A 12,061-nucleotide genomic window follows, 5' to 3' on the forward strand; every position below is an offset into this window, starting at 1 on the left:
GCATGTCTGAAGAGGCGGGCGTGTCCGGGGTGTGCCCCCCCCCTCACGGACGGCGCCGCCGCCGGCACCTGGAGGGGGGAAACGGACGCGTGGGGTCTACACGGAGGGGATCTTGCTGTGGGTCTGGCCCGGATGTTGCTCCAGAGTGTTCCTATGGGCTGACCTAACACAACCGGGTGGGGAGGTCCACTGGTCAAAACCCGTCCGTGCAAAGTAAAAGGGCTAGATCGCGTGGTCATTCGCTACAGGGTTAGGCGGGACGGGGGCCCTGGGGGGTAGCAATGCCACCGGAGCGTGGCACCGGGCCCTCATACATGAGGGGTGGTGTGGTGGCATGTCTGAAGAGGCGGCACGCGTGTCCGGGGTGTGCCCTCCCCTCACGGACGCCGCCGCCGCCGGCACCTGGAGGGGGTAAACGGACGCGTGGGGTCTACACGGAGGGGATCTTGCTGTGGGTCTAGCCCGGATGTTGCTCCAGAGTGTTCCTATGGACTGACCTAACACAACCGGGTGGGGAGGTCCACTGGTCAAAGCCCGTTCGTGCAAAGTCAAAGGGCTAGATCACGTGGTCAATCGCTACAGGGTTAGGCGGGACGGGGGCCCTGGGGGTAGCAATGCCACCGGAGCGTGGCACCGGGCCCTCATACATGCGGGGTGGTGTGGTGGCATGTCTGAAGAGGCGGCACGCGTGTCCGGGGTGTGCCCCCCCCTCACGGACGGCGCCGCCGCCGGCACCTGGAGGGGGGAAACGGACGCGTGAGGTCTACACGGAGGGGATCTTGCTGTGGGTCTGGCCCGGATGTTGCTCCAGAGTGTTCCTATGGGCTGACCTAACACAACCGGGTGGGGAGGTCCACTGGTCAAAGCCCGTCCGTGCAAAGTCAAAGGGCTAGATCGCGTGGTCAATCGCTACAGGGTTAGGCGGGACGGGGGCCCTGGGGGGTAGCAATGCCACCGGAGCGTGGCACCGGGCCCTCATACATGCGGGGTGGTGTGGTGGCATGTCTGAAGAGGCGGCACGCGTGTCCGGGGTGTCGGCTTAATCTCAGACTATGCCGACGGCAGGGCCGTCGGCATAGCCCCGGCCCACGAGCAGCGGCCGGTCGGCACGTGGCACTTCTATGCCGACGGTCTAGCCGTCGGCACAGTTTTCTGCTAAGCCGACGGCCAGGCCGTCGGTATAGGGGTGCCACGTGGAGACAAGTGGTTGGGCAGACTTGACGGTGGCCGCCATTAGGCGATAACGTTGCCGACGGCCTTCGCCGTCGGCATAGATGTACGGACACCGTCGGGATAGGTATTATGCCGACGGCCTTTCTATGCCGACGGCCTTTCTGGCTACGCCGACGGATATTTTGCCGACGGCCCTATGCCGACGGGGGCCTTCGGCATAGGCCTGTCCCGACGGCCATTCAGGGCTATGCCGACGGCCCTGGCCGTCGGCATAGGGTGCGATTCCGGTAGTGATAATTCCGGTACATCCACCCTGTGCAGAGTAGAAGAAAAAGGGGGAAAAGTAGTTGAATCAGATATATGCCAAACTAAAATAATCCAAGCCTTTCTTTAAACTTAAGTGGCGATCATGACTTGCATATATAAAAATGACAGTAAGTTGTAGTCCTGAGTATTAGATGATTTGTTTGAACCAATGGATTGCATCGAATGGAGGGAACAATATGCCGTTGTTGTCCTATACGTACTGAAAGAAATATAAGGCCCATGTCATGTGTTAATCCAATTCAAACAATAAATTTCAGAGATGGGAAGCCTGATTATGAAAGTGGGCAAGAAGAGACCTATGCAGGAGGTGTCTGCAGAAAATTGTTGCGCAGCTTGCGGTTGAATCTGACAAAAAAACAGAAAAGGCGTTTGATTAGATGAAGTACTGAAGGCTGAAGACGAACTGAACTCACTAAACGCCAGGAAGTTGCGGCGGATGATGACAATCGAGCCTAGTAATTAAAGGCGCAGTTGGCGGTTCAGTTGCGGAGTTGCTGTCTGTTCCTTTTACCTCTGCAAGTAGCAATGCTTGATATACATGACCATATATTGATACAGTATATAACAAACAATAAAGCATGCCTTCACCTACTTGTAGCTTCCACCGTTGTAGGGGGATGAAAAGCACGGACAACATGCCGTCAACCTTCCAAACGTGCTCATTGATCTTCTTCCACCCCTCGTGCTATAGGAATAACTCGTACTACCTGTCAGAGGAACCCTTGTTGGGAGCAGGAATGGGGACATAGGTCGGGTACATACATGTAGGTCATCGGAACCCATTGGGAGCAGGCCGCACCAGCCCGTTGAGGGCCTAGCATGATCCAGGCGGAGAAGAAGAGCATGGCCCCTAGCCCGTAGTTGCCGCCGAATGCACCCATGGTGCACGGGCGCACGACAGTGGATCAATCGAATCTGAAGCAACTGATCCCCACCACGAACTTGGCATGGAACTGCAAAGAATGCAGTGGCCCCGTGGCCTGCAGTTGCCGCAGATCCACATCCATAGGGGGGCGGTCGGGGATAGATCAAATCCAAATCCACCTATGCCTGCTCACAAACTTGTCATGGTCTCATGGAGCCACAGAGAACACCATTATTTGAGCACATACGGGGAAGGAAGAGGCAATGTGGGGAGATGAGGATAGGATGGTGTGTCTCGGCTTTTAATAGTATACTTCCCACTGTCTAACCAGTGAAAGAAGATGAAGAAGAACCGATGAGCACTACAGAGATTAAATCACAAGAATTTTTTACTCTGGCCATCGGTTACTAAATGATGGAGGGGAAACGAACATAGAATTTATTATGTGAGTGGAACCAGGCGTGCCATTGAACTTTTTTTCTCAATGTGTAGTGCCATTAAAGAGGGGACAACCACATCAGCTTGTGCGTTTGATCGGTCCCTCATGTAAGTCAGGCTAGTCATAGTGGGGAGTAACTTACACTAGTGTCATGCATATGACACTAGTCTATGTTACTACATTCATAGTGGGGAGTAACATAGAGGTAGTGTCATAAATGATTGTATTTATTAGTTTGTAGACTCATTTTGTCTTGGAAAGTGTTATGTGATGGTAACATATTATGTTGGCTAGTCATAGTGGGAGTAACTTAGCTAGTAACATAGCGCACTCCAAGAAATTTTTGTTTTTGTGGCAAGTATTTAATGTGAGGTGGTAACATAATATGTTACTGTAACATAGCGCTTTCCAATACAAGATGAGTCTACAAGCTAATAAATGAAGATATCTATGACACTACTATCATGTTACTTTGCATTATGAAGGTAGTAACTTAGACTAGTGTCATGCATATGACACTAGTCTAAGTTACTCCCCACTATGACCAGCCTCAGTAGTGAAACGATGACATGGCTGACCTGCTGATGTGGATAGGCTGCATGTTAAGAAAAATAACATAGTGGGGATGAACTATTTATGTATTATAGATGAGAAAAGAGAGAAAGGTTGTATGTACATAAACCAACACCCTGTGCACAAGTTCCAATGTAGAATGAGAGAGCACCTTATTTATTATTTCACATCCTATTGGGCAAACTACATATAACCCATTGGAGTTGTTGTATGTTAAGGTGTTGGTTGATGACATGGCATATTTTATCAACAAGCTAACATACAAACTGTTGGAGATGCCCTAAGGGAAAGTCATGGAGAGAGGATTCATCCTTTTCCCCAATCTCTCGTCAGCTCTAGCGAACTCGCCGCCACCCCCCGAATCTCAATCCCCCTGCTCGCCCGCATTCGTCGCCACCACTTGCGCTAGGAACGCCGCCACCATGCCTGGAAACCAAACCCGTAAGGTCGAGCTGCAGAAGGCCGTCGGCATATCTTCGTCGGCACCGCTTCAATTGGGCTGAAGATGATATGTACCTTTTTCAGAGCATGGCTAATAGAATCGCCCGCTACTGGTTCTATATCAGTGTCATCTCAGCAATAGCTTCTATAAAAGAAGTCTCGTGTAATAAGGATGGCTCTATACGAGCTACTCGATGACTAGAGTAGTTAGGGTTTACATGCAAGGGGAGAAAAGAAAACACAGTTGATTGGGTGGTTGGACACGGGGAAACGCGAGTGCTAGCTTCAGGCTGCAAGCGGACGGAACTTTCTCGTGTCTTGTGTTGCAGCCGAGCGATTGACGAAAAGCAATCGGTTCGTTCTCTCTATTGTGTTTACTCTCCAGTTCAGAATTTTGCAGAGGTGGAATCGCTTGTAGCCTATTGAGTAGGACTATTGTACTTGCTCTCGAGTCTTGACCAAACTTACCATTGAGAATGGCGGCAATGCTACATCTACGTAGGGTGTTACGAAACGTTTACATAATTAGCCAGTTGACAGAATATGATTGGAATTTGGGGAGAGGCGGGGCCCACCCCACTAAAAATCAGGAGGAGGGGGACAGACAATTAGTTAAGGGAAGTTACGTAGCCCCTTCGTAATCCTTCGTAGGTCTAGGATCAGAAGTTAATGTTTTGGTACTCCCTATGGACAGATGGCCCAAGGACAAATGGTATGGCACCCATTATTTTGCTATCCCCAAGAAGTTTTGGATTGTTCACGAGGCTCTACACAAATACACAATCATAGTTGGCTGGATCAACTTGACACTTTCAGTGGCCTCTCCATGCAACAATTACAAGAGTTCGCCTTCCTGCGGAGATACACGTCTACTATTCCCTTCTTCGTCAACAACTTGACTTCATTACTTGAAAGATGTCCCCTTCCGAAACCTATTTCGTGACCTCGGCTTACAAGGCTCGGTTCTACGGTTTCGTCCAACATGAAGTATAACATTTGGAAATTTTGCCCCTGAAACTGTTGTGCAAACGAAAGTACATGCACGATATGCAGTCGACACTTACATCAAATGATGGAGCAGTGCTGCTGCAGTGCATTAGACGGCATGATCTTCAACATCGTTCAGAGATCGTCTGTGCACTGTTGTGTGTATAGCAAAGGTTCTTTTGCCCCTCTCCCACTCCCAAAATACTCCTACAAGATCTTTGCCTGGCTAATTAAACAAAATATAGTTTGGACGGGGACCGCCTCGCCAAGCACGGCTGCCCAAACTGCATCCAATGCCCTCTTTGTAGCTGCGCCCGGGAGACGGCGGCGCACATGACCTTTCAACTCTGCTACTTCATCCGGATTTGGAACATGGTGAAGGATTGACCTAGACTTCACATGTTTGACACTGTCTCCTGTAACGGCGTCGTCAATGATAAGTGTTGTGCTGGTGGGACTCCCTCATACACCATGATATCCCTAAGCGTAAGGCGATGGCGTCCCTTGCAATGTTGGTCACATGGAAGATTTAGAACAAGCATACCATAACCCGCGTGTCTTTAACCACAAGCAGACCCCTCCATCAATCATCATCCGGCGCATCCGTAGCGAGGCCACCTTGTGGGTTGCAGGCGGGGGCTAAACATTTGGGTGTTGTCCTCCTGAGAGAACAGGTTTTTCTCCTCTTTTTCGCACTCGCGCGATTGTTCTGTGACACTCTTCTTAATTGAAGAATGTGGCAAATCTTTTTCCACTTCAAAAAACAAAAAGAAAAAACACTTGCCGCTATGGTCCAGTTAAAATGGCTGTTGTGCAGAGCGGCCACTTCGCTTAACATGTGGACGCGGTCCTCCTCCGGCCCGGAGTAGTTGCATTTCGTGGCCAAGTTCGCCAATCCAAGCACGGCACAAGGATGCGCACCTATCCATATGCGCCGGCACATGCAGCTCCATCCACAAAGCATTGCTGCTTTTGTCGCCGGCCGTGACGTCCACGAGTCACCGACCAGCCCAGGTGTGCGCCGCGCGTGCCACGGCGTCAACAGCCGGCGACACGCGTTGCCATCCGCGGCGCAGGACGCAAGCAGTGCACACCAACTTGGCGAGACCTTCCCTCCCGTCCCGATCCATCATCCGATCCAACCCGATCCAACGCTTACCTATAAAAGCAAGCCCGCCAGAACCATCACCCACACTGTTAATTTCTACTACAGCCAAAGCTTGTGCCAGCAGAGACCGATCGAGTCGAGCGGAGCGATGGAGAAGCTGACGCCGAGCAACGCGAAGAAGGCGATGGAGGGCAGGGAGGAGAAGCCCAAGGTGCCGTCGACCGACCCAGACGACAGCCTCGCCGACCTCGCCGCCGGGCAGCGGCAGCCGCAGCTGCAGCGGGAGCGGGAGCACCAGGCGCCCAACATCTCGGAGATGAAGCCGATGACGCGCGAGGCGTACGGCGGCGGGATGTACGCGGCGGAGGAGGGCCGGAGGGAGCCCGGGAGGCCGCGCGCCAGCGCCACGCAGAGCGCCGACGGGCCGGAGGAGCCCGTGGCCAGGCCCAGGCACCCTCCGCCGCCGTCCACCGGCGACCGCGACCTCGACATCACCGGCATGTCCTACATCCAGTAGGCAGTCGGTAGCTTTTCTTCCTCCTGGGTGTCCGTGTGTTTGGACGGTGTGGAGCGTGTAGAAGTTGTGCCTTGTACGTGCGTCTACTACAGCTGCCGTTCTTTGTGTTTTTCCTTTGTGCATGGCTAACGAATAAAATGTGAGCGCAAATTTTCTTGCCCTAGCCTGCATAGTATGGAAGGTCATGGTATGGATGCATTGAACCTCTCTGCGGCTCTGCCGGTAAAGAAACAGACAGACTGTACAAAATATGACGCGCCTGAAGAATAGCAAACACTGTCAGAGCATCTCCAGGTGATGAAAAAACGCCGATGTAAAAACTGCCGACTAGGACACTATAGGCCAAAAGCACTGTTTCAACAGGTCACATGTATGGTGATGCAAAAAATTTGGACGCCTATAACTGTTGGCAAGCACGACAAATTTTTCATCTAAACTTGCCATGGTCAACAACCATAAATTGCCAAAAAAAAATTGAATTGCCATGGTCAAATCCCGAACGTTTTGGGATTTATCTTTTCCGAATTTTGTTGGCAGCCTCAAATTTTGGCTTCAACTGCTGCATATTTGCAGCGCCTCTACTAGTCTACTTGCTTCAACTGCTGCAAATTTGCAGTGCCTCTACTTAATGTAGCAAAACCAAACATCACCCCGTCGCCCATTCCTGCCGAACCTATACTACATTCTTGCCGAACCTATACTCTATTTCTCTTAATTTGTGCCACCCCAAATAGTATTTCTTTCATAAAGTATACATGGGACTATGGGATTGGGATCCCCAAATAGTATTTCTTTCATAAAGTATATATGGGACTATGGGATTGGGATCCAGCGGCCAGTCACGCCGTAACTGACGGGTAGCCCACCGTTGGATGCGGAGGGGGGGGGGGGGGCTAGATAGATCTTGTATTGTTCACGCGCATCTGTCCGCCGATTTTAGATCAGACAGTGTGGTGAGAGGGACAAGTCACTGTACTGTTCACTGATGACTAGCCTTAATCCGGGATTATGGGGCATAGTCCCTCCAGCACAACACATAGCTCTACCAATGTCATGGAGGTTGAATAGCAACCGCCCCTCTCCGATGTGACCATTGTTGGCATTGCTCCGCCGACACTCTTGTCATTGGGTTGGCTGGACCGATGATGGCGTCTCTGTCGAAGAACCGCAGCTTCCCAGGAGTAGCACAAGACCACCATCCCAATCATAGTCGCATGACTTCCTTCAAGGCCCTGGCGTGCTACGGCGGTCGGATTTCATTTGCACGTCACTAGGTGTTCGACAAAAATCAGGTACGGCAAGAGAGCTCTGTGTTTATTTTTATGTGATATAGTAGTGGATTGTGACGAACAGTATGGTGTTATGTTGATGAGTTCGTACTTGTCATGTTCTCCATGGGGTCAATCCTCCTCCTCCGAGGAATATGACTTGGAGGAGGGTGAGGACATTGCCACCATCATCGTCGTGCACATGCGCGTGTTGAAAAATTGTGTTGAATTTGAGCTTGTCCATTGATGAACTATGTAATGATTGGTACCTTTTTTGTGTTCTGTTTCTTCAGATTTCATTTGACACGAGTTTTACATATCATATTATGATTTTTTTTCAATATGTATGCAATTGTGGAGAAGAATGGCAAAAAAAAAAATTGTGTCTCTTGTTAGAGCAACAACCGTCACGGTGATGTAAAATCTTCTCTCTCCTATCTTATAATATTTTTTACATCACCAATTTATTCGTTACCTATTCAAGATTTATTTTTTTACGAAAAATCACCTGTTGTTGATGCTTTCAACCCCCATTTTTTTAGCATTGTCTCTTTTGTTTTCATGGAGAACTGAGTGTAGCTCAGTTGACAAGGCATGGGAGTTCGCAGCCAGCCCACCAGGGTTCAAGTCTCGGCTTGAGTATTTGGTGCTCATAGAATCTTCTTTTTAAAAAATGCGAACAGGCTAGTCTAATCCAGGTTGGTCTCTTTTTTTTGTTTGCGTGAGAGGAAGTGGGCCATCTTGCTTGAACAAAAACAAGCCGGAAAAAACCCACAGGAGCCCAGTTACAACAACCCAAGTCCACACGACGCACCGCCTCGAGTTGGCCACGGTCTCTGATAATAAAAGGTTGTCCAAGGTCGAAACCCAACCGCTCCACCGCCGCCCGCCCGCACGTCCTCCTCTCCCCGGCGCCATGACCGACCTCGTCTCTTCGCCCCCGCCTCCGGCGGCTGCGCCGTGCGCCGCGACCTCCTCAACACCAAGCCGCCCAACTACGTCGCGGGTCTCGGCCGTGGCGCGACCGGCTTGACCACCCGTTCCGACATCGGGCCGGCCCGCTACACCGCCGCGGCTGCTGCTCCCCCCTTCGGGCGTGGACGCGGGAAGCCCCCAAGCGAGGACGAAGGCGACGACGAGGAGGAGGGATACGACGAGAACCAGGAGTTCGACGAGTTAGAGGGCAACGACGCCGGCCTCTTCTCCAGCGCCGACTACGACCACGACAACCGCGAGGCCGACGCCGTCTGGGAGACCGTCGACCAGAGGATGGACCTGCGCCGCAAGGGCCGGCGCGAGGCGCGGCTCAAGCAGGAGATCGAGAAGTACCGTGCCTCCAGCCCTAAGATCACCGAGCAGTTTGCCGATCTCAAGAGGAAATTAACAGATGTTTCAGTGCAGGAGTGGGAGAGCATACCTGAAATCGGGGACTACTCGGCGCGCAACAAAAGAAGCGCTTCGAGAGCTTCGTGCCGTGCCGGACACTCTGCTCGAGAAGGCCCGGCAGGAGCACGGGCATGTCACGGCGCTGGACCCCAAGAGCAGCGCCGCTGGTGGCACAGAGACGCCGTGGGCGAGGGCCGCGGTACCGTGCTTTCGCTCAAGTTGGACAGGTTGTCGGATTCAGTTTCGGGGCTCACTGTTGTTGATACAAAAGGACACCTTACAGACTTGAACATCATGAAAATTACTAGCAATGCCGAGATCTCTGACATTAAGAAGGCAAGACTGCTGCTCAGGTCCATAACGCAGACAAACCCAAAGCATCCTCCTGGTTGGATTGCTGCTGCTAGGCTCGAAGAGGTTGCTGGCAAGCTCCAGTCTGCTTGGCAGCTCATTCAGCGTGGCTGCGAGGAGTGCCCCAAAAATGAAGATGTTTGGATCGAGGCATGCCGGTTGGCTAGCCCAAAAGAGTCCAAGGCGGTCATTGCCAGGGGTGTCAAGGCAATTCCCAATTCTGTGAAGCTGTGGCTGCAGGCTGCAAAACTAGAGACTAGTGATTTGAACAAGAGCAGGGTTTTGAGGAAGGGGCTGGAGCACATTCCTGGTTCAGTTAGGCTATGGAAGGCTGTTGTGGAGCTGGCAAACGAGGAGGATGCAAGGATGTTGCTTCACAGGGCTGTGGAGTGCTGCCCACTTCATGTCGACCTGTGGCTTGCCCTCGCAAGGCTCGAGACATATGATAAGGCAAGGAAGGTGCTTAATAAAGCCAGGGAGAAGCTTGACAAGAAACCTGCCATTTGGATCACAGCTGCAAAGCTGGAGGAGGCTAATGAGAATACCCAATCCGTAAGCAAGACGGTTGAAAGGGGTGTAGAATCTTTGCAGCGAGAGGGGTTGGATATTGACAGGGAGGCATGGCTAAAAGAAGCCGAAGCTGTAGAGCGGTCCGGGTCTGTGCTTACTTGCCACGCTATTGTCAAAAACACTACCGGTGTTGGGGTTGATGATGAGGACCGGAAGCGAACATGGGTTGCGGATGCAGAGGAATGCATGAAACGGGGTTCAATTGAGACAGCTCGGGCCATCTATGCACATGCTCTTGGCGTGTTCTTTACCAAGAAGAGTATATGGCTTAAAGCAGCACAGCTTGAGAAGAGCCATGGGACAAGAGAATCTCTTGAAGCCGTTCTACTAAACACAGTTAAGTACAATCCAAAAGCCGAGGTGTTATACCCTATGCTTGCCAAGGAGAAATGGCTGCCTGGTGATGTCCGTGCAGCTCGGGCTGTTCTTCAGGAAGCTTATGCTGCTATCCCCATCTCAGAGGAGATCTGGTTAGCTGCATTCAAGTTAGAGTTCGAGAACAATGAACCGGAGAGAGCAAGAATGCTTTTGACCAACGCCAGGGAAAGAGGAGGAGCTGAGAGGGTTTGGATGAAATCAGCAATTGTTGAGAGGGAACTAGGAAATTTGAATGAGGAAAGGAGGTTGTTGGAGGAAGGCATGAAGTTATTCCCCTCGTTCTTCAAATTGTGGTTAATGCTCGGGCAGATGGAAGACCGTATTGGCCGTGGAGTGAAGGCAAAGGAGATTTATGAAAATGGACTCAAGCACTGCCCCGGTTGCATCCCTCTTTGGCTCTCGCTAGCTAATCTAGAGGAGAGGATAAATGGCTTGAGCAAGTCACGCGCATTCCTCACCATGGCAAGGAAAAAGAATCCAGCAACACCTGAACTATGGCTTGCAGCTATTCGAGCTGAATTGAGGCACGGGAACAACAAGGAAGCTGAATCTCTACTAGCCAAGGCATTGCAAGAGTGTCTTGTTAGAATTGTGTCGAATATTATTGTACAAGTTATGTTACAGTTGAACTTGAAGTCGTACGGTGTGTGGACAGGATATGGAGTCGTGTTCAAGTAGGACACTTGTATCCTAGGCCTCTCATATATAGTGTGAGTAAACACACGATGTAACCTATGCCAACATAATAGCACGGGCACGCGGGGGAGCCGGCGGCGTGTGCCGGCGCCCGGGCGGCCAGGGTGCGGTATTGTGACGGTGTCACGAGGAGGAGCGCCTGTAGTCAGGCCCGGGGGATGTAGCCATATCGGTGAACCTCGTTAACAAATCTCGGTGTCATGCCTCATGTGATTACTTGGTCCTTGATAGATCGACGGAGTGCATCAGATTTATTCTAACAAGTGGTATCATGAGCAAGGTTCAATTCGAAGGCTGGAGATGTTGATTTAGAGGTAGAGCAGAATTTGTCGAATCGATTGGTGGTCGAGATCTGCGACTGAAGAAGATCGATGGTAGCGGCGGGAGTTCTGTTCGCGTCGGAAGCAATCGGAGAAGCACGCAGAGGCAGGAGTCCTGCGCCTGAGCGGCGGCACTTCGCTAGGGCAGGCGCGTGGCCGGGCGGCAGCATGGCCCAGTGGGGCGCTCGCGCGTGGTTTTGGTCGAGCCAGACCGAGCAGGCAGCGCGGAAGGTGGGCCAGCAGCCGAGACGGCAATGCTTCAGCGGCGGCAGCAGCCGGGAGTCGACGAGATCGGATCGATCTGATCGAAGGTTGCGGTTGCGGTTGCGCGAGCGAGAGATAACGGAGCAGCGGCAGCGCCAGGTTAGGGCAACGCGACGCGTGGCTGGCAGCGTTGGAGGGCAGCAAGCCGAGCGCCGACCAGACGGCCAGAGGCTGGCCCATGTGGGGCTGGCGGACCAGGCCTAAGCGCACAAGGCCCAAACAAGCAGAGCTGGTGGGCCGTGAGCAAGTGCGGGACGTGCGTACGCGGGGATTGTTCCTTAGGTGTTGTGTAAAGCTGAAGTGAAGCGTCTCCTGAGATTTTTTAAAGGAAAATAAGGGCGTCAGGTACCGTGTGTAGCTATTCATCGGGAGCAAGCCAAAGAGCAGGATGGAGAAGG

General features: G+C 52.0%; 1 protein-coding gene and 1 pseudogene across 1 annotated transcript; both read left to right on the plus strand.

Annotated features, from left to right (window-relative positions):
* Positions 1–5,968: 5,968 nt before the first annotated feature.
* On the plus strand, positions 5,969–6,593 carry LOC147973690 (transcription activator-like protein). The gene has a single exon (XM_087522206.1). It carries the CDS (start codon positions 6,062–6,064, stop codon positions 6,428–6,430), a length of 369 nt encoding a protein of 122 aa, XP_087378332.1. The 5' UTR covers positions 5,969–6,061; the 3' UTR covers positions 6,431–6,593.
* Positions 6,594–6,749: 156 nt separating this feature from the next.
* Positions 6,750–11,746, plus strand: LOC147973691 (protein STABILIZED1 pseudogene; annotated as a pseudogene).
* Positions 11,747–12,061: the final 315 nt, after the last annotated feature.

The sequence above is a fragment of the Triticum urartu genome, chromosome 5A, assembly GCF_056163025.1.
Source record: "Triticum urartu cultivar PI428250 chromosome 5A, HENAU_Tu73, whole genome shotgun sequence".
Classification (NCBI taxonomy): domain Eukaryota; kingdom Viridiplantae; phylum Streptophyta; class Magnoliopsida; order Poales; family Poaceae; genus Triticum; species Triticum urartu.

Bases quoted from the DNA above. Each gene is read 5' to 3' on its own strand.
- LOC147973690 (XM_087522206.1), top strand. From the start codon at position 6,062: ATGGAGAAGCTGACGCCGAGCAACGCGAAGAAGGCGATGGAGGGCAGG.